Raw genomic sequence first — 22,992 nt, 5'->3', positions numbered from 1 at the left:
AGGAAAGGTTTAACACTCATTTTTTTTTTCCGAAGTGACCATACTAAGATACGTCCTTATTACTTCATCTATGTGGTTTTTACCAGGGCGAGTGCCATGGTCCTATAATCCAGCTCTCCTGCAGGTGAGACAGTGTGGTGGGGGACGGCCCATACTGTGAGAGTTGAAATCGAGTCGAATCCTAGCACTTACGTCCTATGATTGTTCTCTAATGTCTCTAATGGTTATTGTTTGGTGTGCATGGTTCTTGTTTCAGTTCACGGAGGGTTCAGATTTATAAATACTAAGTTAGCATCAAGAGGCAAGTGGAAAGTTAATCTACTTGAATAAAGTAAGGAACTTCAGTAGTTCGATTTCCTCATTAATTCACGTTGCACAAATATCTTAGGATTCAGTACATATTTAGGTAGACCACATATTAGTTCCTATGTAATTCCTTGAACCGTTTGCGATGCGTCCCATAGTTTTCAAGATAGTTCGTTTTGAAATGTGAAGTGTTTCCCATTTCGGCGCTTTATAACTCTGAAAGGAGATTGTTTTCGACCCATGTATATTAAAACGATTTTGTGAAATTGGAAGATATGAGTGTGTATGGGTAGTTAGAATTATTGTGGTTGGTACTAGTAGACCTATGACAAATGTTTTCATGTTAAAGTATATTTCGCATATTTATTGCAAAGTAATTGTACATTGTTTTATTTTTTTATTTCAGATTATGACATGACGACAACCAAGATGTCCTTATTTAATATTTTTTCGAAGAAACGCCAAACGCCTGAAGGGCCGACTGATATTGGTCTTCCGAATAATGTAAAGCATCAAATACATGTTAGTAAAAACAAAGAAACAGGACGATTGGAGGGCTTGCCAGAAACATGGATAAAATTTCTAGACACACAGATCTCGTAAGTTTTATATCATTTTCTGTTTAATTTGCCAGAGAAAGAGAAAGAAAGCAACAGTGCGGAATAATGTTTCTCAACCACATGACCTTGAGAAAAATTATACCTAGTCGCGAAGAATTCTGTCATTTTAGTTTCCTAATGGTCTACACCAGTAATCTATGTTTCTATGTCCTAATTGTTAGTCCTTATAGTAGTTTACCAATATAAATTTATAAAAATGAAGTATTGTTTTCGAGTAACTAGTACGAGTCGGGTAAATATTTTTACCTGAGATGTGTTACTTGTTGGTAGAATGACTTCTCTCTTTTTCAGAAACAGTTCGTTCATTAGCTTCATATCAGGGCTCATAGTGAGTCACTTTTTTTTTTTTTTTTTAACTAAAAGTTACTTTTTTCAAGTTGGTCACTAAAAATTACTTTTTTTTTTCAAATTTGTCACTAAAAGTTACTTTTTTGGGAGGTAAAGTGACTTTTTCGTGTGATTTATGTTTTGCATTGGCAGTTTTCTAAGAAAAATATAAAAATAAATGGAAAAAGGCAGAAACTTGTTACTCATTACTCTTCTGAAAGCTTCAGTACTTGCTGCCCCATGTGAAACAGTCAGCTTTATTCTCACTTCAGTTTGTATTCATTCTAATGCACTGGATAGTTGGTGGATACTTAAGCTCTCAAGGTGGGATTGAGAACCCTTCTGTGTCTATTCTTTCTCCTATCATAATAGTCATTTCGTTTTCTCTCGTAATAATTAACGCTCAGCTCAACGTTGTGTGTGTGTGTGTTTGTGTGATTCATCATGTTCGTGTTGTGTAGTTTGTTACAAACTACAATATACCCGGCGCCTCCAGCATGTAAAACTTTGTCTCATATAGGTTGTAGGTAGAGCATTTAATAAAAAGAGCGTCCGGAATCGACTCCCACTACCAGTTTTAATATAAAAGCTTCCACTATAAAAGTAATTTTACAAAATACTATACAAAATAATCTCTCTAATATGAAAGGTTAGAGATAGGTAGTCTTTGACCGTAAGATCGCAGACAGGATCTCCACAGAGCCCCGTAGCAGGCTAAGCCAGGAGATAGGATAGGCGTAGTCCCGTAGCAGACTAGAGGGGGGTCACCAGAAAACTGGTGTCGAGTTGCCTTCGTCCATCCTATTTATAGGGTTCCTTGGGTGGCGGTGGCGCTGCTGCTCCGATACCGTCTTCTGCTCCGTGGGAGAGGCTAGAAGCCGTCGTCTGCATGTGACTGTAGATCTATCTGGTGGGAGATCCTCTTGCCGAACCATGTGGTGGTGTTTGTAAACACTGATGCGTGGAATTGTTTGTTTACATCATCACATAGGATATCACTATAAAATCATGTGATAAGAAGGGCAGTTCAAATTTGCGGGAGTAATTCGTGGTAATCACCTAAGAAAAAGAAGATATTAAAACATTGGAATTTATAGGTTATTTACATAATTTGTAAATTGTAATGCTAAGACTTAAAGGAAAATAGAAGAAGCTAGTGTTGATAAACTTACGCATCAACTGCTGTGCAGATAACTGAAGAGAAAGAAAACCTGTTAGAAAATTAAGGTAATCTTAGACAGGGAGAAGAGGGGTGCAACCATAATTGTAATGGGAAATTTTAATGCAGATGTGGGGAGGCAAATATGCTATAGACAAAATGAATGAAAAGGAACAGGGACCATAAATTTTATAGTTTGTAACTGAGAATGGTTGAAGTTTGTGACCGTAACTGATTAAAAGGAATGACAACTTACTGCTCATAATCGATAGTCAATAGAAGAGAGGATTCATGCAAAAATACCTTGCTATATTATTAAACTCAGAAATGACGATTTACTTCGCAAATGACAGGTACGGCTTTGTATTTGCTGATCAACGATACATATACCTGTATATCTATTTCAATGTTGTAATATGTTGTGAGAATGGAGTGCTTTTCTGTATGATACTGGGGTAATCTTTAATGTATGAAATAACGTATATAAACTTTAGATATTTATTTCATGATATAGAAGATAGTAAATTATGCACTGGTGTTGACTTTTTTATGTAGAAATATAGTATGTCGAATACACTCTGTCAGTACATCCTTACTTTTTATTATTATTATTAAGTAGTAATAAAATAAATCCAAATGTGTAATATTTTCTTAATTCCGTATACTAGCTTAATTCTATGCCATTTATTTTTGGAGCACAAAAATAGTTTTTCTATATTTTTTCAAGGTCTAACATCAATGGAACTTGACACAGGTATGATGTACGTTCGACGTGGCATGACTTTTTAGCTTTGCCATGTAGAAAATAAAGTTGCATGCGGATATCATTCTTTTTTCTTTCCTTTTCAAATTTCTGCAATGCATGGACCTAAGAGTAGTTGACGTTATTGTAATTTATATATATATATTTCTAAATCTCGTGTGTGACTATTTTGATAGATTTTTTTTTTTTTTTTTTTATTACGAAGCATGCAAGTATTTCATTATTGAGTCTAGTCAGTTTTGTTCGTATAAAATAAATTCTGTTGGTTTTGAAAGATGTAATAATGTATGTATTGGTGAGTCATTTACAGTTTGAAACGTGTGATCAAGTATGTTTCTAATGAAAGTCGTTGCTTGGTTATATTCGTCAATTTGAATTGCTGTAATTCTTACAGATGGAAAGTCATTAAAGTTTGAAGAGTAGACAGTACACGTGGTAGTGTTGGAAGATTGAAAGGAAATATGTTTTAGGTAGGAGCAGGTAAAATTAATGGGATAGGTTAATCGGTAAGAGCGTTGGAGAGAGAAAAAAGCTAACAAGTGACAAACTGGAAGGTAACTCGTGTTTTATTTTCCAGCCGAGATGTTCATTCGTAGTTAAACAGCGTTCTTTTCTAGGGCGCGAGAGCTGGGTTCGATTCTCGATGGGAGTACATGTGATACATATTCCACCTTAAGATGTAGATTCGCAGCTTATACAGCGTTGATGCTGGATAAGGATGCTAAATTATAACAAACAAGTTGTCACAAATTTTTACTATTGACGTTTGTTATTTTATTTTATTTTTTTGGAGGGGTGTCAAATTAACGATGGCTTACTGTATTCATATCTGATTAAATACTGTATAATTGGTACTGTTAGTTCGTAACGCACAGGAATGAAGTCGATGAGGAAAGTAAACAAAGGACACTATAAATATTTAGTAAATGCTTGAACAATTATTTCATTACAGAGTTATAGCGATGCTTCGTTAATATCTGGTTGCTAATAAACATGTGCGTATATAGAGTGTTAAAATAAGTAATCAATTAATGTTTTCCCAAACCCATCATTAAATTCTTGTACGCACATTGTATATTACTTCAAAAACAAATATATCTCAATCGAATCTTTTGCGAAGCTTGTTTTTCAGTCATAAGTTGCAAGTTTGTCAGGTGATGGTTTAAAAGTAGGAAACCAAGTATATTTGATGTGTATATAGAGTATATGAGTTGTAGTTCAGTATACTAATTCTTTGTAAGAAGTAGCATGTACTATCAACTGCAGTAATGTAAAAGAAAATCTAAGTGGTTATATATATACCATGAAGCATAACCACATAATAATATGGGTAAATATGTATTAAGGCACCCACGCACTGAATTAGTAAAGAACTTGATTGAGCAGAAAAACATGTTCTATCCATAGAAACCCTAAATGCGTCCTATTTTGTTTATTATTTCTTTATTCGTAATTTAAATTCAGAACCAATAGAGCAGATATATTTTATCAAATTGAATCATTTACATCCAAGCACAATATGTCAACATTTTGCACTTTTAATATACTAAACGTATCCATAATTTCATATATTTCCAATGTTTTAAACTGCTGCTGAAAAATCTTGAAACGTAGTGAGTATGTGAGTTTGCATAGTTCAGAGTGTTCTATTTATATGTAAACTTGATCAAGTTTTCATAACATTTTCTTACTAACATGTTTTGGTGTATGACCTCTTCCCTTGTAGGTGGGGGATCACAGCTATTTTAGGAGTTACGTAAACTCAGAAAGAAAATATGTATGATCCTTGGTGTTATTTCTCTGGGCAATATATTCTGAATGAGGTGATCAGTTAATAGGGTGATCAAATCTCAAAACTGCGAAAAGTCAAATACCGGGAATAGTCAGGGAATATCGATTTGCTAAGAATGAAATTTTAAAGACATTTGAAATGAAAATTTTAAGACGATTTCTGATGTAGTTGAGTGCTTCTTCTCTCAATGTGTAACTTCAACCTTAGAAACTTATCTTGTTTTCCATTAATGATGTGCAACAAACGTACGTTCTCCAATTGTGCTCATTATCTATTGCTATCGCTTGTTCAGTGGGATATGATATTGACGAATCATCCACAAAATGCAGTTGAATCAACAATCCAATGGGAAATTCATTTTCGACGCATGTACAATTCTAGCCTATTTTCATTTTCGTTCCCACTGGTTTCGATTTTATCGGAGTTTCCTGTCCTGCATTAGCTGAAGGTTGCTTATCACATTTGAAAGGATTTTAGAATACGGATACTCGTATTTAAGCTTGTGTTTTCATTGTAATATATTGTAATTCCGAAGGAGGTTTATTTTGGAAGTGCTTATGAGTTTACGAAAATAGCTGATAAAATTGCATATCAGCGTATGCATTAGGTCAATATTCAGTGGATAGCCGTACTAATTTTATTGCACTTTTGATCTTTAAATGCGGGATACATCTGTAGGTACCAAAGTGTTCTTCTCCTTTGTGCTATAATGCAATATTTATTAATTGCTATACATTTATAGCTACATATTTAACTATTTTCCATCAATAATTATACATTTGTAATGATTTACGTACGATGATTATTCTCCTAAATATAAAAATACGTTGTTTATTCGTATTTTAAAATTATCTATCTATTAAAATGCTAGGCTTATATGTTTCTCTCCAAAGAAAAGCTTATATGTTTGTCTCCAATCCTTTCGACAGTGAGATCTCGAAAACCACAAGTGTTAGAAACGTGCTGTTTTCGCTGGTCGGTTCCAAATTTTGTGCAGATTGTCCGGTTCCAATTAAACATTTTAAAGGATCATATCCTATGAGTTATACATTCCAACACAACGCAGTTGTATACAGGGGTTGTATATCTCTCATTCTTTTGTTTCATGGCCAAATGATAATGAAAAAGGAAGGATAACCATTTCTCCAGTCTAAGATGAATCTTTATTGTTTAGGGTGTTTTGCCCAATGAACACCATACATTACTGACATTATAATTAATTGTGTGTGTAATGTATTTGCTTATTACATACTGCATGCAAGAAGAAAGAAAACACTGATCATACATGAATTAGAAACTCCAACCAGAAGTTGGCTCAATCTTACAAACGCTGCAAGATATTCAAAAAAATAATCGAAGAAAATCTCCCCTTTAAGGTACCTCTTGTCGATTTTTATCAAGACATCTTTCACTTTTGTCTGTAAAGGTACATGTACAGATGTTGTGAGGGATGACCATGAGATTCATGCTCATATGTTAGTGATACACTGTGTAGACAGCGCAGGTTCAGCTAGTTGTGACATTGAAAGTGATGCAATAATTTGTGAACAATATTTATGGTACTGTACATGAGTTCAAATAAAATTTCAGTCTCTCTCTCATTAGTCATTCTTTGAGCCAATTTTTTGTGTTTTTTCAATGCCAATACGAAATATTGTTTTATAAAACAAGGTTTTATCAGGTAAAATATATCAGAAATATTTTGTAACTGGAATGCAGCTTTTGAGAAAGGGGCACAAAAACATCTGTGATTGGGGGGTGTAACCCATTTGGAAACTCCTGATAACACCCGTCTTCAAAACTACGTAACAAGGACAGGATTTCTTTATTTAGCAATTCGTAGTGGTGAAATATAAGAAAAAGGAAATTTGCGATTCAAATTATAGTAAAATAATTTATTTCTAGTAAAATATTTTGGAAGTAGCGAAGTTTCATAATGTGCAGTTTGTTCAGTGTTGACATCTTCATAGATTTACTGTAGAAAAGAAAATCGTAAATGTCATCTCCATTATGTTCATATGTTGCTGTTCTGTACCTTGTTTTTCATCAAAATCCTTAGGTTTTGGAAGTGCGTAAGCAAATCGTTTTCTTCCGACTGATGGTTATCACGTATTACATTGAATGAACGAAACTGATACAAGCAAGCGATCGCATTTCAGATTGAGGATTTGAAACATTGAGCATGTTAATATTAACTGTAATACAAATTCGGTGACAAACCTACTAGAGCGTCCACTTCTGGTACCAAAGTTCGTGCGTTCAAACCATGTATGCGCAATATGGGTTTTGTGGTAAATAAGCACCGACTGGGTGGGGTTTTCTCGAGGTTCTTCCGTTTCATCCCATATTTACATTCCTTTCTTTCTTACATCGTTAACTCCGTAATTACTATCGTTTATGGGACGTTAATCTGTGAAGTTTAAATATTAAACGATCAGCTTTTGTCTGTGAATAACCGTAAGGCGCCTTCGGGCATTGTGAAACTACTAATTGTCAGTCCTAGCGCATCTAACCAACTACTTAATGCTTTTTTTTTTTTTTTTTTTTTTTTAACTGTTGGAAATAGAATTTGAAAGCAACTCGTTGCTTCTCTTGAGTGATAACTGTCTTGCCAAAAAATGATTGATACAGTGCCGTTGTTCATAGTATCCTTATTTGGCGCCCTTGAAAACAAAAATTCAATAGTCATTTACCAATGTCTCAGTGTATGAGACAATTCCCTTTGAATAATTTTAATATTTATGTGAAGAAATGAAACCAGTCACAATATATTTTGAAAACCTGCAACATGAGCATTGTAAGTTTAGTGTGAAACGACAAAGTATTTTGCTCCAAAATAAGTGTGATGGGGAGGACGCCGAGGTTTCTCCTGGCGTGATTCGTGCCACTTAGACGTTATGTTGATTCTCTGGGCTATTAGGCGTAGTTTCATAATAAACTTAAATGCTTTTGTTGCAGGTTTTTTGCTGCGGACTGTACAATGTTTATGCGGTGATTCATAGAATGTAATCGAAATTGAGAAGAGGAAGAGAGTGTATTATATTCCTTCTTATTATAATCATAATAGTGTTTTCTGTCGAGTGTATAATGCGCTGTTTCCTTTGCTAGTGAAAGAAAAATTTTTCGGAGTGGAAATATGTGTTTGTTAAAAAGGCCCGGACTCGCGATCCTGGTGGGCAGTTATGAGGGGTTTTTGTCTGTCCTCTAAAGCTGCTTTAATTGATTCTTGCTTTTGCTATAAGTTCACCAATAGTGTTTCTAAGGCTTATTTGTCTCTTTTTTTTTTTTTTTTTTTTTTTTTTTTTTTTTTTTTTGACGTGAAAGTATCGGGAGATCTAAATGGGTCACTTCGCTCTTTTCGTAAATTTTGTTGTCAGTCAGTCAGTAAGACGTAAATAGAGCCAGTAGATAAAGGAATGTGCCATTAATGCAACCACGAGGTAGCGAGAAAAATAGCTGGGAGAGGTATAATATTCTGAATACGAATGGTGAGTTTTCTTGTTAGTTAAGTGTGTACTTTGTGCACTGTTCAATGTTTTTTTTTTTTTTTTTTAATAAATAAATAAATAAATAAATAAAAGTAGAGAAGTGTGAGGTTTAGTAGTAATTGTTTCTTTCGAAAGGGAAGTTGTTCCACCTTTTGGTCGTTTCCTCAGTTTCCTCATGCTTTCCAATGGTATTAATCTTGAAAAAATTCTCCTCCACCTCTCCCCTTATTTTTATTTTTGAAACTTATTGATCAGTTGTTGAAATAAATAAATAAAAAAAAATCGTTGATCCAATGGCTGCTAATGCTTTCCTATAGGATTTATTTGCTTATTGTGTTAAGTTTTCTGTCGATAAGCCAGATAAGTTAATATAGTACAGCTCTCTGGCGTTAATTGGATTCTTCATTCGTTCGAAAGTTTAATGTTGCCGTTGAGCAGAAACTCGAGGGGTAAATTTAATGGGACGTAGAACGTAAAACTGAAAGATTTCATTTTCGACAGCAGAATTAGGTATCAAAGGTAGACTTGTACCGAAATTTAGAATACTGGTAGTACTTTCTGAAATTTTATGCAATAAATTTTGTCCACAAGTTAATAATAATAATAATAAAGTGTGCATTGCGATGTAATGAATTTCATGCTACATTTTTATGTACTGCAGTAGCACCTCGATTACGGGTATCAACCAGTACATTTTACCTTCAATTGAGTTACATATTTGGGAATATTGCAAGGATTGCATTTATAATCCATACCAGAAGTTTGTTATGAAGTTTCCAGTTAGATCTGCACCCCTCATCCACAGTATCTTTATCTGTACCCGTGTCCGCAACTCTATCTGCATCCGCAAAGAAAGAGAGAAAATACATACAACTTGTTTTTTCTACGACCGTTATGATTTCAAAACTAATATTAACAGTTGTACGTATTTGCTTCATATTTTTCGTAAATCATATGATTCGATACATCAATAAAATTCAAGATAAACTTTAAATAGATCTCTTCTCATTGTACGTTAACTACGCTAAATGAAATGGGATAAAATTCATGCAGAAACAAATCACAAAATTAATGGAAAAAATATTAACATTAGTCTCGTCCGAAGCAGATTTATGGCAAAGAAATTGCCAAGTTGGTAATACCGTATCTGCCAATTAATTTAAGAGCATTTTTTAAAATTTAATATTTGTAATCTAATTATTTATAAGGCAGTTACTTTTGTTTCGAATGCAAAACTGAAATGAAAAAAACAAGAATAAGTGAAAAAATCGTTTAAAATCACATTATCACTTAATATTCATTATAGATATGATTTTGAGAGCAAAGAGAATCCAGCAAAATAGTTTTATTGTGGTGATTATTTAATCCAAAAAGGTAAACACGCTTTAATATATGATCTGTAGTTAATAGTGTTGAGAAGAATGGTAATGTGAATCTCGTCTTTACACGAATATCCATAATTTTGTCTGCCGACCGCGAAGAAACTAAAAATAAATCCATGAAAAACTATACTCGTATGGATACATCCATACAGGCCTCTACTTATGAGCAACTTATTTTTCTTACTTGGTGTGTAACCATGTTGTAAGTTGGATTGATGGAAATGTTCTTAGCATTGTAGTAATGTTTCTGAATAGCACTAATTGATTTGGTCCATATTGTTGCGCCCGGATGGCTGTTTATTTTCACTCAATAAACGGTAAAACTATCTTCTAGCTACGTCTTAAGTTCTTTCGGAACTCTTCTTCTGGTATATTAAGGAAAAAACAAAGGAGGGTGAGAATAATTTCATTTAAAAAACATTCCTAGTCCTAAGTGTAAAGACTTTTAAAAATGTAGTACAATACTGAACATAGTGAGTAAATAGTGCTCAAAATAGTTGAAATGCTTTATTTCACATCTCAAGTGAAGTGTTATTTAATAATTTAGTTGTTGCAGATCCAGAAACTTGTAGATTCATATTGCAAAATGTATCATAGTTGCTTCGATTAAATATAAGCCCTTCAAGACATTGATAGCCGACAGCAAGACATTTGTGTTACGAAACTAAGAACGTATTGTAACATACTTGTTGCAGCGTACAATACTGTTCTTCTAAACTCCTATAATTTATTATTACTGCTAATAACTTTGGATGAAATCATGGAATTGCTTGAACTTACATAAGAAAACTCCAGTAACTTCGGTTGTGATTTTTTTTTTCAACTCTATGTTTGAACGTTAGAATTCCTTCACTCTTCTAAGGCAGCTTCTTTCAAATTCAAAATCATGGTGAGGATTAAATCCCCTTCATAGCATAATCGGTAGAATGCTCTCTTTCAGCGCGCCTGCTCAGGCTCGGACCTCCTTGGGTGAGCATCAGCACGGATACTGCCTGCTTTGGCCTACTAGGCATAGTTCATGGCACGTTGTCCTAATGTTTCATTTACTATTACGAAAGTTCATATTCACAATATATTGTCAGACTTAAAACATACTCAGAACATAATATTTTCAAATTCAGAAGTACAAACATCGTAAATGTTCTTAAACCGAGAAAGATTTGTAGGCGCACTTTTAATGCCAAAAGGAAAGGAAAGGAAAAGAAAAAGTTTATTCGATGTAGTTCTTCACCTGTTTCTGAGAGTATGAAGCGGCATTGTTTTACTGGAAGGTAGATAAACCCATTGTTTGGGTTATCTAAACAACGAGTTGCGTTATGCTAGAAGGAAACTTTACTCTGAAAATCAATCAAGAACTTCAGATCGAACATAAAACTTATTATTACTCATCTTATCTCAAGTCCTTTACTAATTTCCTTTGTGATTGTAAAATTCATACTATAGAAAAGCTAAATTGCTGGTAGAATTTAAAAAAAAAAATAAATAAATAAATAAAATAAAATAAAATAAAAAAATTAAATAAAATCAATTAATTTGCCAATAGTAAAGTATCAGATTCATGGTAAGATACAGTGCTAAATGATACTAAATAAAGAAAATTTATGAAAATTAGTGGAAAAGTAAATTCAAAACTCGATTGCACTATAAGTAACAACTTATCTCACATGAAATAGTACTTTGCAACTAACTGTATAGCTAAAAGTTAATTGTACATAATTTATATTTACAGACATTATTTACTTTTTGTGCCAGAAATTAATGTTTTTCAATAGATCTGTAATTACACACGAAAGACAGAGAATTATCGTTTGAAAATACACTTGCACCATAATCATGCACAGATCTCCATATAATGTTCCAAACAAAAGCTTTCTTTTAGGTATTTCGTTCTTCATACTCTGAAAACTGATTAATCATTCCTATTATCCCGAAAAAAAAAAAAAAAAGGTGTATTTTCTTTTGAATATGTTATAAAATTGATAGAGGACAGTCCACATCAAAGTTAAATCCGTAGGAGTAAGAAATAAAATACATTTTAACGAAACTTTGTTTTCCAGATATAATACAACTTCCAATACCCGTGGTAACATGAATACGATAAGAAGTCCATGAAACAGTTCTTTGTAGGTTTGTAACTCGATTCGAAGAATTCATAAATCTTGGCAATTCTTGACGAACTTACTGGACATCGAAACAAACCATTTGCTTGTAAAATAAAGTAGCTGAAAGAATACTTGATTTAACACACGAAAGATCAAAATATTCAATTAATTTTTCCATGTCGACTTGTTCGAAAGCATAAGAATCATCGTGCAAATTTTCTACAGAATACAAGATGAAGGTCTCTACAAAATAATTTCTAAAAGCTCTTAGTGACCTGATGTGTAAAGAATAAGAACCGAAAACTTAACCATGGCGCTGATAGCTCAATGATGTGATTTTAATCATTCCAGAAACTATAAAGAAATACTTTTTTTTTAGAATTCACTGTTGATCATTGTAAAGAATAAACCCTGAGTGTTCTTTCTTAGTTTGTGTATAATGTCTCAACAAACAATATAATTTGTTCCAATTAAATGAACCTATATCATTCAGCAAGAGTGTATTTCAACTGTACTAGTTTCGGTTTTGTACTAAAGGTACTTCTTTGAAAGTATTTTCTATCAAAATTATATCACTGGTTAGAAGAAGGGGAAATTTTAAGTCCAAATGCATTCAGGAGATTTCTTTCATTAGTTGAACAAAATTAAAACCCAAGGCACGGAACTAAAACCTAATGAGCTTGAAGAAATACGTATTCATATATCATCCGACGATTTATCAGTTTCCTAAATGAGAAGTGTTGCGGGTGTGAATGTTGCTGCAGATTTCACTGAACATATCTATCTATCTATCTGTCTATCTATATATATAAATTTACTCCACTGGGTTTATACTTCATACTTTAATAAGTTTAATTCCCAGTCTTCGGAACATTTCTAAAGCTACAAACTACGGGAATTGTGCGTCCCAAAATTTTCTCCTGACAAGATAATTCAACAACAAAATATCGAAGAAACATCCTCACAATGTATGGTCCAATGTAAGTATTTACATACTTATGGCTTATATATTTGAAGTGGTCTTCACCATAACCAAATCATCTTTCAGTATGATATCGATATAGTTTGGCTGAACAGTCACTTTCAGCGAATGACCAAAATTAGTTGTCGATTTTGAATATTAACGTTCTCTATCTCCGGAGGCTATTAGTATGATCTCTTAAATGACTCAGCAGCTGAGAATGATAAGAACAGCTCCGACGGGCTGGTTTGTCGTGCCGCGCAGGGAGCGATTCAAGAAATTATGTATTCTCTTCAAAGTCGCACTCCGCTTCATATGATCGAGTTCACATTGCAGCGCAGAAGGCGATTCAAATTCTCTGTACCTTCGTTCTGTCAGGCCGTTCTTGTGTGGCGAGTACGAGGAAGTCGTGTGATACTTGATGTTATGCTTCTCACAGAATTCTTTCAAAGCTCTTGATGTGATTTGCGCGCCTTGATCCATCACTATATCACTCGGGTACGGAAAGTGGTAGAAGTAGCACGTTTTTATCAGTCGGAGTATCTCTAGGGTATGCGCAATTCACAGAGAATACAAGGTGAAGAATCTCGAATAACAGGGTTCCCACATTCTGGAAAATCAGGGAATGTCAGGGAAGTGAAAACTTGTCAGGGAAATCATGCATTTTGTGTAAAATGTCATGGAAAGTCAGGGAACGTAAGTGTGGAAATGTAATATTCTTTTTTTTTTTTTTTTGAATCTAACATTGTTTCCTTCTATCAGTTGTACAGATTGACATGTGAAGAGGACCACAATGATACAACATTCCCAATGGTGACAGTGATGCATCGTTGCTATTTCGTGCTGAGGGAGGGAGGAGTTTGTGTTCATGTGTGTGTGTATTTGTGTGAGAGACAGAAAAGGGGGATAATTGATAATGTAAAAACATAAATCAAAGTATGGCTTGTCATCTTTGTAGACATTGGTTTTAAGACAGAGGAACTACTGAAAGAACTGAAAGCGTCAGACAAAGATAAACCAGCTTTCAGGCTTGATTGTCGAAACTTTTTGTTGGGCACAATCAAGAAGATTGTGGAAAGGAAACCTCTGAATTACAAACTAGTACGTGCTCTGTCAGCTTTGGATCCCAGCCTACAAAAGAACAATCCAGAATTTGCTGAGACTACGATAAAACGCATCCTACAAACTCTGCATGAGTATAGCAGAATATCTGATTCTGTTGCGTGTGAGAAAGCAGTGTCAGTTTGTCTTTCAGTACTGAAATCCAGGGGTCGCTTGACTTCAGAGAATACGAAGAGAAGATGGGCAGCATCAGGTTAGATGATTTCTTTGCAAAGGTAATGCACAAGAAATAAGAATATTCTGATTTGTGACATGTTGTGAAAATATGTTCAATTTCATCTCACGGCAGTGCCTCAGTGAAGGTTCTCAGTCAATAAGACACTTATTTTAGAGAACCAAATCGAAGATTCTCTAATAGCACAGAGGCGGGTGGTGTGACCGTATATGTCATATATATCAGCAACCCGCTTAGGATAATAACATTACATTACTTTTCTAGCGTTGAACAACATTCCATCGCAGGGTTACTGGAAATACACATTATACTTTATAAGGTTTAATGTATTACATTTTCAAAATATACGTTAAAAAATAATAATGTAGTAAATATTTGTTGATGAAATGAAATCTTTCAAGTTATGCACGTTACCGTAAGGGATACGGTCGATTAATGAAAGTTAATGATTATGAAAGAATTAGTGGTGGAATGAGAATGTGAGAAGAAACGGAAGGACTCCAAGGAAATTCACGTACATGATCTTGCCCACCCACCAGCCCAAATGGGTTTTAATCGAAATAGGGAGCTATCACACCAGAAGTAAGCATTCTGCCACTAACATACTATGCTCCTCTAAGTCAGAGTTTGTTTTTATTTTGCTGATGTGAGAGGTGGAGCTACAGTATAAGGTGGAATCCGGACCCTTCATAATACATTCAATGATAGAGCCTGTCACCAGTCATTCTTTCAGAAAAAAATGTTCCGGGGGGCACTGCTGGTACTACTTTATTTATTATTATATTATAGACGTATTATTTTTGTCTCCTCCGGGGAGGAAGGCACTCTCAGAGCTCCAGGGGGGCAGTGCCCCCCCAAATCATGTCTGGAAGATAAACTGCCCGCCACTACGGTCAAAGTTGGTGCTGCGAATCGTACATCATGGTAGTTATATCTCTTTACTGTGTAGTTAATACTATAAATAGGTTATGTCGTTCAAATTCGACAATAAAACATATTGACAACGGAAATGAACTGCAGTATCGTGTGATTCCGTTAAGCAAAGGTTTAAATGCAATATTCTCTTTTAAATAAATAAATAAATATGGAAGGTGTTGTAATTTAGAAAATGCAAAATAAATTATAATTTGTTAACGAAGCTTTACAACATGAGAAACATTCACAAAATGTATGCAATAGATTGCTCAGAGCAGAACGTACTTTATTTTTATCCAGGTCTTCAACAATATCACACTAAAACTCTGAATATGTTGAGCACTTCGTGGGACCACTAAACTAGAGAAGTTAACAAGATCGAAACGCCATGGATGAATTCTTAATTTTTCTTACGATGTAATAACATTTCTTTCATGTTTTTGTACACTTGGAGCACATCCATATACGTAGGTATAAATAATGAACGTTAACGTAAAAGAATACATGTTGCATGCGTTCCATGTTTAATTTTCTCTCTCCATCTTTCTCTTCCGACAAAATTATTTAATATGGCATAGTTATGTATGAAATTTCAGAAAGAAACAATTACGGAGAATTTGAGATTGTTCTTACGTTTCCAAACTATTATAGGTGAGTTGGTTATGTTTTCTCATTTTAGTAAAGCGGAACAGACAGAAAATCCTCGCGCTGCCCTCCATGCAATCAAATTTTATAATTACTCAATAAAGAAAAAAGCTCCTGAGGCATTTAAACCTTTAGTTACTGAAGAAGTTATAGAAGAGGAATCTGCAGAAATCGAGAAATGGTTAGGTGAGTATTCATACTTTATTTATTTTTCACTGACGTTTTTCGTGAACATATATAATTATAGTAAAACTTTTTTTTTTTATTATTATTTGTATGGTCACACTCGATAGACACATCCATATACGCCGTATAGAAACCAGTAATATATTGAAGTATTTAATTTTTCTGTTCTTTTAATTTTAGTGTAAATCATTTTAAACTAGATTTTATGTACAAATTTAAAGTTAGTGAAGTTTTGTATATCCCGCTAATTCCTGGATTTGTAAAAAACTGGCATGCGCAAGCGTCCAAGATACAAAATAAGAGTTTATCTGTTCATTTCTTAATATATACGTAATCAGATATAGTGTTTTGTAATCATTTATAGAAATATTTTAGCACTTGCTAGCCTTGTTTATACAAACAATGACGTTTCGAGCCTGCACGGGATTCTTTTTCATTGTACGGAATATACGCCTCAAATTAATGTATTTTTCCAATTTAAAGGGAATTGCGTAACTAAATAATAAGTGGTAAACACTTTATATATATATATATATATATATATATATATATATATGTATGTATATATAGGGTGGTAGATAACTCCACCGAAAAACTTTGGGAGGCGGTTCCTTATACGAGATGAAAAAAAAAGTTCTAATAAACATGCGTTGAAAAAGTCTCCTTTCAGAGCTATGAACTACCAAAAATTTGAAATATCACGTTTCAAAACGCCCTGGCTTAGAAACTATAGGGCCTATCCCAAGCGGTTTAAGGAATTACACAGGAAATAGTATACGCTCTATCTAAATATCCATGTTTAAGAATTCACCGGTACCAGCGAAACGAACGCACCATTATGTCTTAAAGGAGTATCCCTATACTTCAACTTCCTTTTTACAGTTCCTTTCACCGATAACGGAGGATGGTAAAACATTGGATATTTAGATAGAACACATACTAGTTCCTGTGTAATTCCTTAAACCGCGTGGGATAGGTTCTATAGTTTCTAAGTTAGGGAGTTTTGAAAAGTGATTTTTCAAATTTTCAATGTATCATAACTCTGAAAGGAAACGTTTTTCGGTCCATGTTTATTAGAACTTTTTCCTTTCATTTCGTATAAGGAATCGCCTCCCAAAGTTTTTCGGTGGATTTACCTACCACCCTGTATATATATATATATATATATATATATATATATATATAGTGACAATGTAAGTGGGGAGTAGGGATGTGGTAAATTGTTTGAGGACATATTACAATGATGTTGGCAATCTTGAATTTTACACAGTTGTTTTAAATGGAAACTATAATATGTGATGTGTCATTTTAATAGCAGATTTTCATAGAAATTGAATGCCATTCTTATTTCTGCTCGAGCGGTATCCATTACGCAGTTATGACTTCGTTTGTATAGTTGCAGATGACTTACTAGCAGAAGATGATGACGCATGCAGAGTTCACTGAGATCTTACTGATCTCTGGAGAACGAAGCACCAGGGTGATTGTAGACAATTTTTAACGACTGTCATCCGAAAAGGACTCCCATCAGAAATGGTGTTGTGTTTAAAGTGTTGAAAACATTCCAAGAAACAAGCTTCGCGGTATATTGACCGAAGATTAGTAGTCCACGAACGTCGAAAGACGAGGCAATAACTATGGCAGCGTTGGGGTCATTCAGAAAAGTCCCAAGAGAAGCACGCATAGTGTATCCCATAAAAATGGTGTTAGTCGCACCTCAATCATGCGCTTTATGTCAGTGAATAAGTAGCATCCTTATAAGCTGAAACTTTACTAACACCTTACAGAAGATGATCCAGATCAGCGCCTGAAATTTGCTCAATAGGCCACACAGCAGCTACGATACTGATGAGGCAAACTTTTACATGTCTGGCGAAATTATTAAACAAAACATGCGGTACTGGTTGGATAGTAATCCGCATTGGTTTGATACATCCACTGGTGTTCCCGGCAAGGTTATGGTGTGGTGTGGCGTGTAGGTCCATTGTTCATCGATGAGACCCTACCGGCGGTGGGTTATCAACGCATGTAAGAATGCGATATCTTGCTATCACTGCTGTCGGAGGATGGGTCATTCCTCAAGTTTTTCTAGCGTGATGGCACCCCACCCCATTAACCACAGTAACGCGATTCCACAGTACCTGTGTCCGTGAATCAGCAATTTCCTAATGCGTGAATTGGTCAGTGAGGTCCTGTGGAATGCCCTCCCCCCATTTCCCTGACCTGACTCCATTTTTTTATTACCTGTGGGTGGGTCCTTGTGAAGTCTGTTGTGTATGCGGTGACCTGTGGGGCCATGTGAAGTCTGTTGTGTGTGCGGTGAAAATTAGGGATGCTGAGTATCTCAAGGAACGAATTGTTGATGCATGTTTCAACGTTACAGCCGACACTGCACAAGGTTTTACATGACTGGGAACTCATAATGCATCCTACAATCGACCGGATTGGGAAACACATTAAACACGTCGTGTAAGAGTGTGTGGTCCTTGCTGTATGACTAACGTCTTTTGTTGGGGACACAACAAAGAATCAGCCATAACTTCGTAATGATTAGCGCGAGAGTAAAAATAACAGTGCAGATCAATTTCCACGAAAATTTGCTATTAAAATTACATATCAAGTGCTATGGTTTCCATTTAAGACAATTGCTTAAAATTCAACATGACAGACGTTACTGTGATGTGTCTTCAAAAATTTTTCCCCTATCCCTATTCCCCACCTACATTGTTACATTGATTATATTTTGCAGCGTTTACCGCTTAGGCGTTCTCACACTTTTGAACGACTCTGTATTAATCATGGTCAAGCTTCGTTCATATTTCATCCTTACTAACACTGTTTAGTACAAACCGGCTAGAAAAATACCAGTATAGTAAACAGAAAAGGCTGAAGAATAAAAGCAAGAGGTTAGCTGATAATGGGCTGCCAGAACAAAAGTGGTACCACGGTATGTATGAGATGATCAGAATTTTTGATCGTAAATTTGTTAGACATTACAGTACTATAGGAATTCTGTATTCTATTCAGAAAAATATTCAAGTGTTCGTAACCAATTAGTCAGTTCCCATTTTCACATCTCATTGTAGGAAGCGAAAACTTGGGGTAAGGAAAAGAAAGATTCTTCGTTTGCTAATGAGTGTATGAACATTGTAGAAAATAACATCTACAGGTATTTTTGACTTAGCAAATTAGAGCCTAGTTGAAGGAAATAGGTTATTGGTGCATACAATCGAATAAGGAGATTAACTGGGCTCTGATATGAAAAAAAAAAAAAAAAAAAAAAAAAAAAAGAATAACATGTTGAGTAAGATTTAGAAAAGACTGCTGGTGAGGTTTCAGGAAATACTTTTAGCAAGTTAAACCATATTTGATGGAAAGATAAACGAAATCTTTCTACTAAATGAGGAAACGACAAGGAGTTTAAAAGTCAGAGCTGCAACATTTCCGTTGTTGACGATTTGCAACAAAAAACACAAAGCAGTGGTGTCTCTAAGACTGTAATCTCGATAAACAATACCTGGCTTATCCCTTAGCCGAATGGCTTGTAGAAATATCAGAGAATGATCGAAGATTTTAATTATTGGTAAAGAAATAAAAATATTGAAGATTAAATCTGTTCGTTTAATTTTAATAGTGGTAAAATTGCGACACTCAATATTACTGATGTGTACACTTTGATTTCGTTGAATTTGACAGTTTATATTTAAGAAAACTTTTAGGTGTACGTAAAACTTCGGAATTTGAAATAGAGTTAACTAATGCACTTGTGGAAGTTTGTATAACTGTTTTGAACTTGAGAATACTTTCAATTGGATGACTTGGCCATGAGTAGTCCTGTCTCTGTTTCTAGCTACACTACTATTGGTCTTCATCAGTATAAGTTGAAACTTTTGAAGAATGTTGTTACGAGATTTACTAGTTTTTTTTTTCTTCTTTCATAAATATTAACTCACATTTTTGGAAATTTCATTGACGATAATAACCATGAAACATACGGTAGTATAGAAGTAACTAAAGAGTAAAACGATCAGATTACTTTCTTAGATTTACTTATGTTCAGAAAAGATGATAATAAATCCCACACAAAAATATACATAAAGCCAGTGGCTAGTTTTTGTGTATAAAATTTCACTTGATATATATATAGACAGAGTGGGCACAAAATCGCTTTCCCCAATATGTGAAGAAATAAAATAATAGAGGCTAGGTGGCTTCACAGTTTTTATTATACTTATAAATGCTGTTTAAACTGTCTCCCACCATGTTCAATATACAAGATTCATCTCTTCAACACTTATTTGGAAATATCATGACATAACCGAGGATTGGCATCCAATCTCTCGAATGATTGTTCAGTTAGCTGTTCCAAGTTATCCAAATCCTGCGGTTACCAGAACACCTCGTTTTTTGATAATATCTCATATGGGGAAGTCACATGATGTAAGGTCAGCTGAACGGGGTGGCCAATCTGTCGTACCCTGACGACTAATCCATTCATTGAAATGTTAATCCAAGAAATTTTTTTCATCATCACAGTAGTGAGGTGCTGCTCTATCGTGTTGCCACGTAAACTGAATATTTTCGTAACGAGGGTTTCGTAGTAACAACTTCCTGCAACATTTGAAAGTGTATGTCACTGGTAACAGTTCTTTTAGAAAAGGATGGTCCTATGACACCACCACTGCAAATACCACCCGAAACAGTGACCCCGGGGACATTAAACTCTTCTGTCACAATTTCATGTGGATTGGTATCTCTCCAATAAAATATTGTCTTTTTATTTAACCATTCATCTTGATTGAGATTTCGTCTGTGCACAAAATTCATTTCTAGAAGTTTCTGTCAGCTTCGTTCCGAATAAGAAACCACTCACAGAACTCAACACGCCGGTCCGAATCACATTCATGCAACGAGTGGTGAACTTTTGGCCGGTAAGGTTTCATTTTCAAATCTTTTAACATGTTCCTTAATGAAGTATGTGTCATTTCGAGGTCACGTACACTCCATATAGTAGACTTCTTTAGGCAAGACACACACCTCTGAGCAACAAATTCAGTGCTTCCTTTATTTCGTATACTTCGGTCGTCTGCTTCAAGATAGATCATACACAGAATCCGTAACCTTGAATCGTTGGTTCAGGATTTTTATTATTTGACGTGATGGTTCCATATCTGAAAATCTTCTGAAGTCTACCGTCATTAAGTGCGTGTTTTTGTTGTATTCCCACAAAGCTTGTAGCACGAAAAACGTTGTTCTTTAGTTAATTTAAGATTCACCTCAACACATGGACAACTCGGCAGGACTTCAACTCAGCAAACAATTCTTAAAGAATACACGTCCAGATACATGATTACCAGTCCCAGCCACACTAATAGAAACACAAATGCTAGTTCTAGTTTAAAAAAATCCAGACTTGTTTGGGGAATGTGACTTTGTGCTCACGCTCTATATATAATTTAATATTTCATCTCGGAAAGTAAAATAGTTGGGACGGGATTCCCGCGAAACCTAACCTCAAGACAAAATGATTTTTAGTAACTAGCACTTGCACCTTTGAAGCACAGGGTTCGGAGTTCGATTCCCGGTGGGAAAGCCTTGGAATTTGAACTCTTGACGGTTGTTCGGATTTCACCTTAAGCTGTAGGTCTGCGTTTCATAATCCTTAGTTTTGAAAAGGGGTGTTAAACTCCAGTCAAAACAAAAATAGAAAATGGATTTGTTTACCAAATTTTCAGCCAGTGAACTAAAAGAGTCGTTCAAACCGTCTTATTTAAATACGACTATTAAAGCAGGCAAAAGTTGAAAGAAACATATAACTGAATGTAAAAAATGTTATTAAAACGTTTTGAAAGCACATGGGTTATTATTATTATTATTATTATTATTATTATTATTATTATTATTATTATTATTATTATTATTATTATTATTATTATTATTACTATTAGTTTCTGTAAAGAAACGTGTGGTTATATATTAACCAGAATTAACGAACATAAAATGGGTACGAAACGGATCACTCTACCATTTTTGGACTGTCACAATCTTTAAAAAAAGCTGTGAAATCATTTTTTTTTTTTTTTTTAATATTCAAATTAAAGAACCTACTATTAACGTGAATTTGTGTGTTTGATTAATTTGTAGTTTAACGTCACTTTCATTACTAAGGTTATATGAGACATGGCCGAATAGCTTGACGGGATTGCAGTCAGATGAGTTCTCATAAGTAACTGAAGGCCACTGCACTAGCGATTTAGCTACTAAAGAGTTGGTTGAATTCGGGCAGGGATGAAGTAAGTAAGAGGTGGACTGAAACTATTGAGTCATTAGTTGCATTTCAGCGTTCTTTTTCCAGCGTCATTCGTTCAGATTTTTAGGTCATCCCACCGGGAATCAAACCAGGGATCTAGCGCTAGGCACTAGACCAACAGAGAGGATAGAAGTTGAAGTATGTATGTTTTCGAACATACGGGACGTGCTATCAGTTGAGAATCTCTCAACACTGAAGCTAGGTAGTTAATCATTATGGAAGAACCAGAAAGACAGAAAATTGAAATTTTATTTCGTATCACCCTTTTATTATTCAGAAACCTAAAGGTAAGCCCTGTGTAGGTTTGAAACGTGGTTATTTGTATAACGAAGACACAAGTGGTAAGTGCAAGGATATTTTATAGTTTCATAGTTCATAAAAGTATGATCAATCTCAGATGGGCCAATTTGACTGGCTTCACTGTATATAAAAGTTACTTAATTGATGCGAAAATAAAATCTCTGTAATAAACTATATTTTTTTAATATATATTTTTAAAAATAAATTTAGTTCCTTGTGAGATAAATTGCATTTGTTAATTATATGCTTTAAATTTATGGAGAATTTTTTCTCTCAACTGAAGGAAATAATCATTTGATTAACCAGTAAGTTTGTTGTGAAAGAAGGAAGTTCAACCATAATGCACGGTAATTCTAATTATTTGAAGGATTTTAGTGTTTGTAGTAAAATAGCTATGGCAGTCAGTGTTAAATGTTGGTACCTGATCGTGGTGCCATTG

The 22,992-nt window shown here is 34.5% G+C and overlaps 1 protein-coding gene across 2 annotated transcripts in view; it reads left to right on the top strand.

The window, feature by feature from the left end:
- Positions 1 to 22,992, top strand: part of Pak3 (p21 (RAC1) activated kinase 3) — an 85,737-nt gene that overhangs the window by 9,100 nt on the left and 53,645 nt on the right. For both annotated transcript variants that reach the window (XM_081762853.1, XM_081762854.1), the window contains exons 2-3: positions 713 to 905; positions 15,792 to 15,943. In XM_081762853.1, the coding sequence (XP_081618979.1) occupies positions 721 to 905; positions 15,792 to 15,943 (337 nt within the window). In that variant the 5' untranslated portion in view covers positions 713 to 720. The remainder of the gene's footprint in view (positions 1 to 712; positions 906 to 15,791; positions 15,944 to 22,992) is intronic.

The sequence above is a fragment of the Thermobia domestica genome, chromosome 6 (genome assembly GCF_964235325.1).
Source record: "Thermobia domestica chromosome 6, izTheDome1.hap1.1, whole genome shotgun sequence".
Classification (NCBI taxonomy): Eukaryota; Metazoa; Arthropoda; class Insecta; order Zygentoma; family Lepismatidae; genus Thermobia; species Thermobia domestica.
The sequence above is the reverse complement of the archived record's forward strand: the minus strand, read 5'-3'. Positions and strand labels throughout refer to the sequence as shown.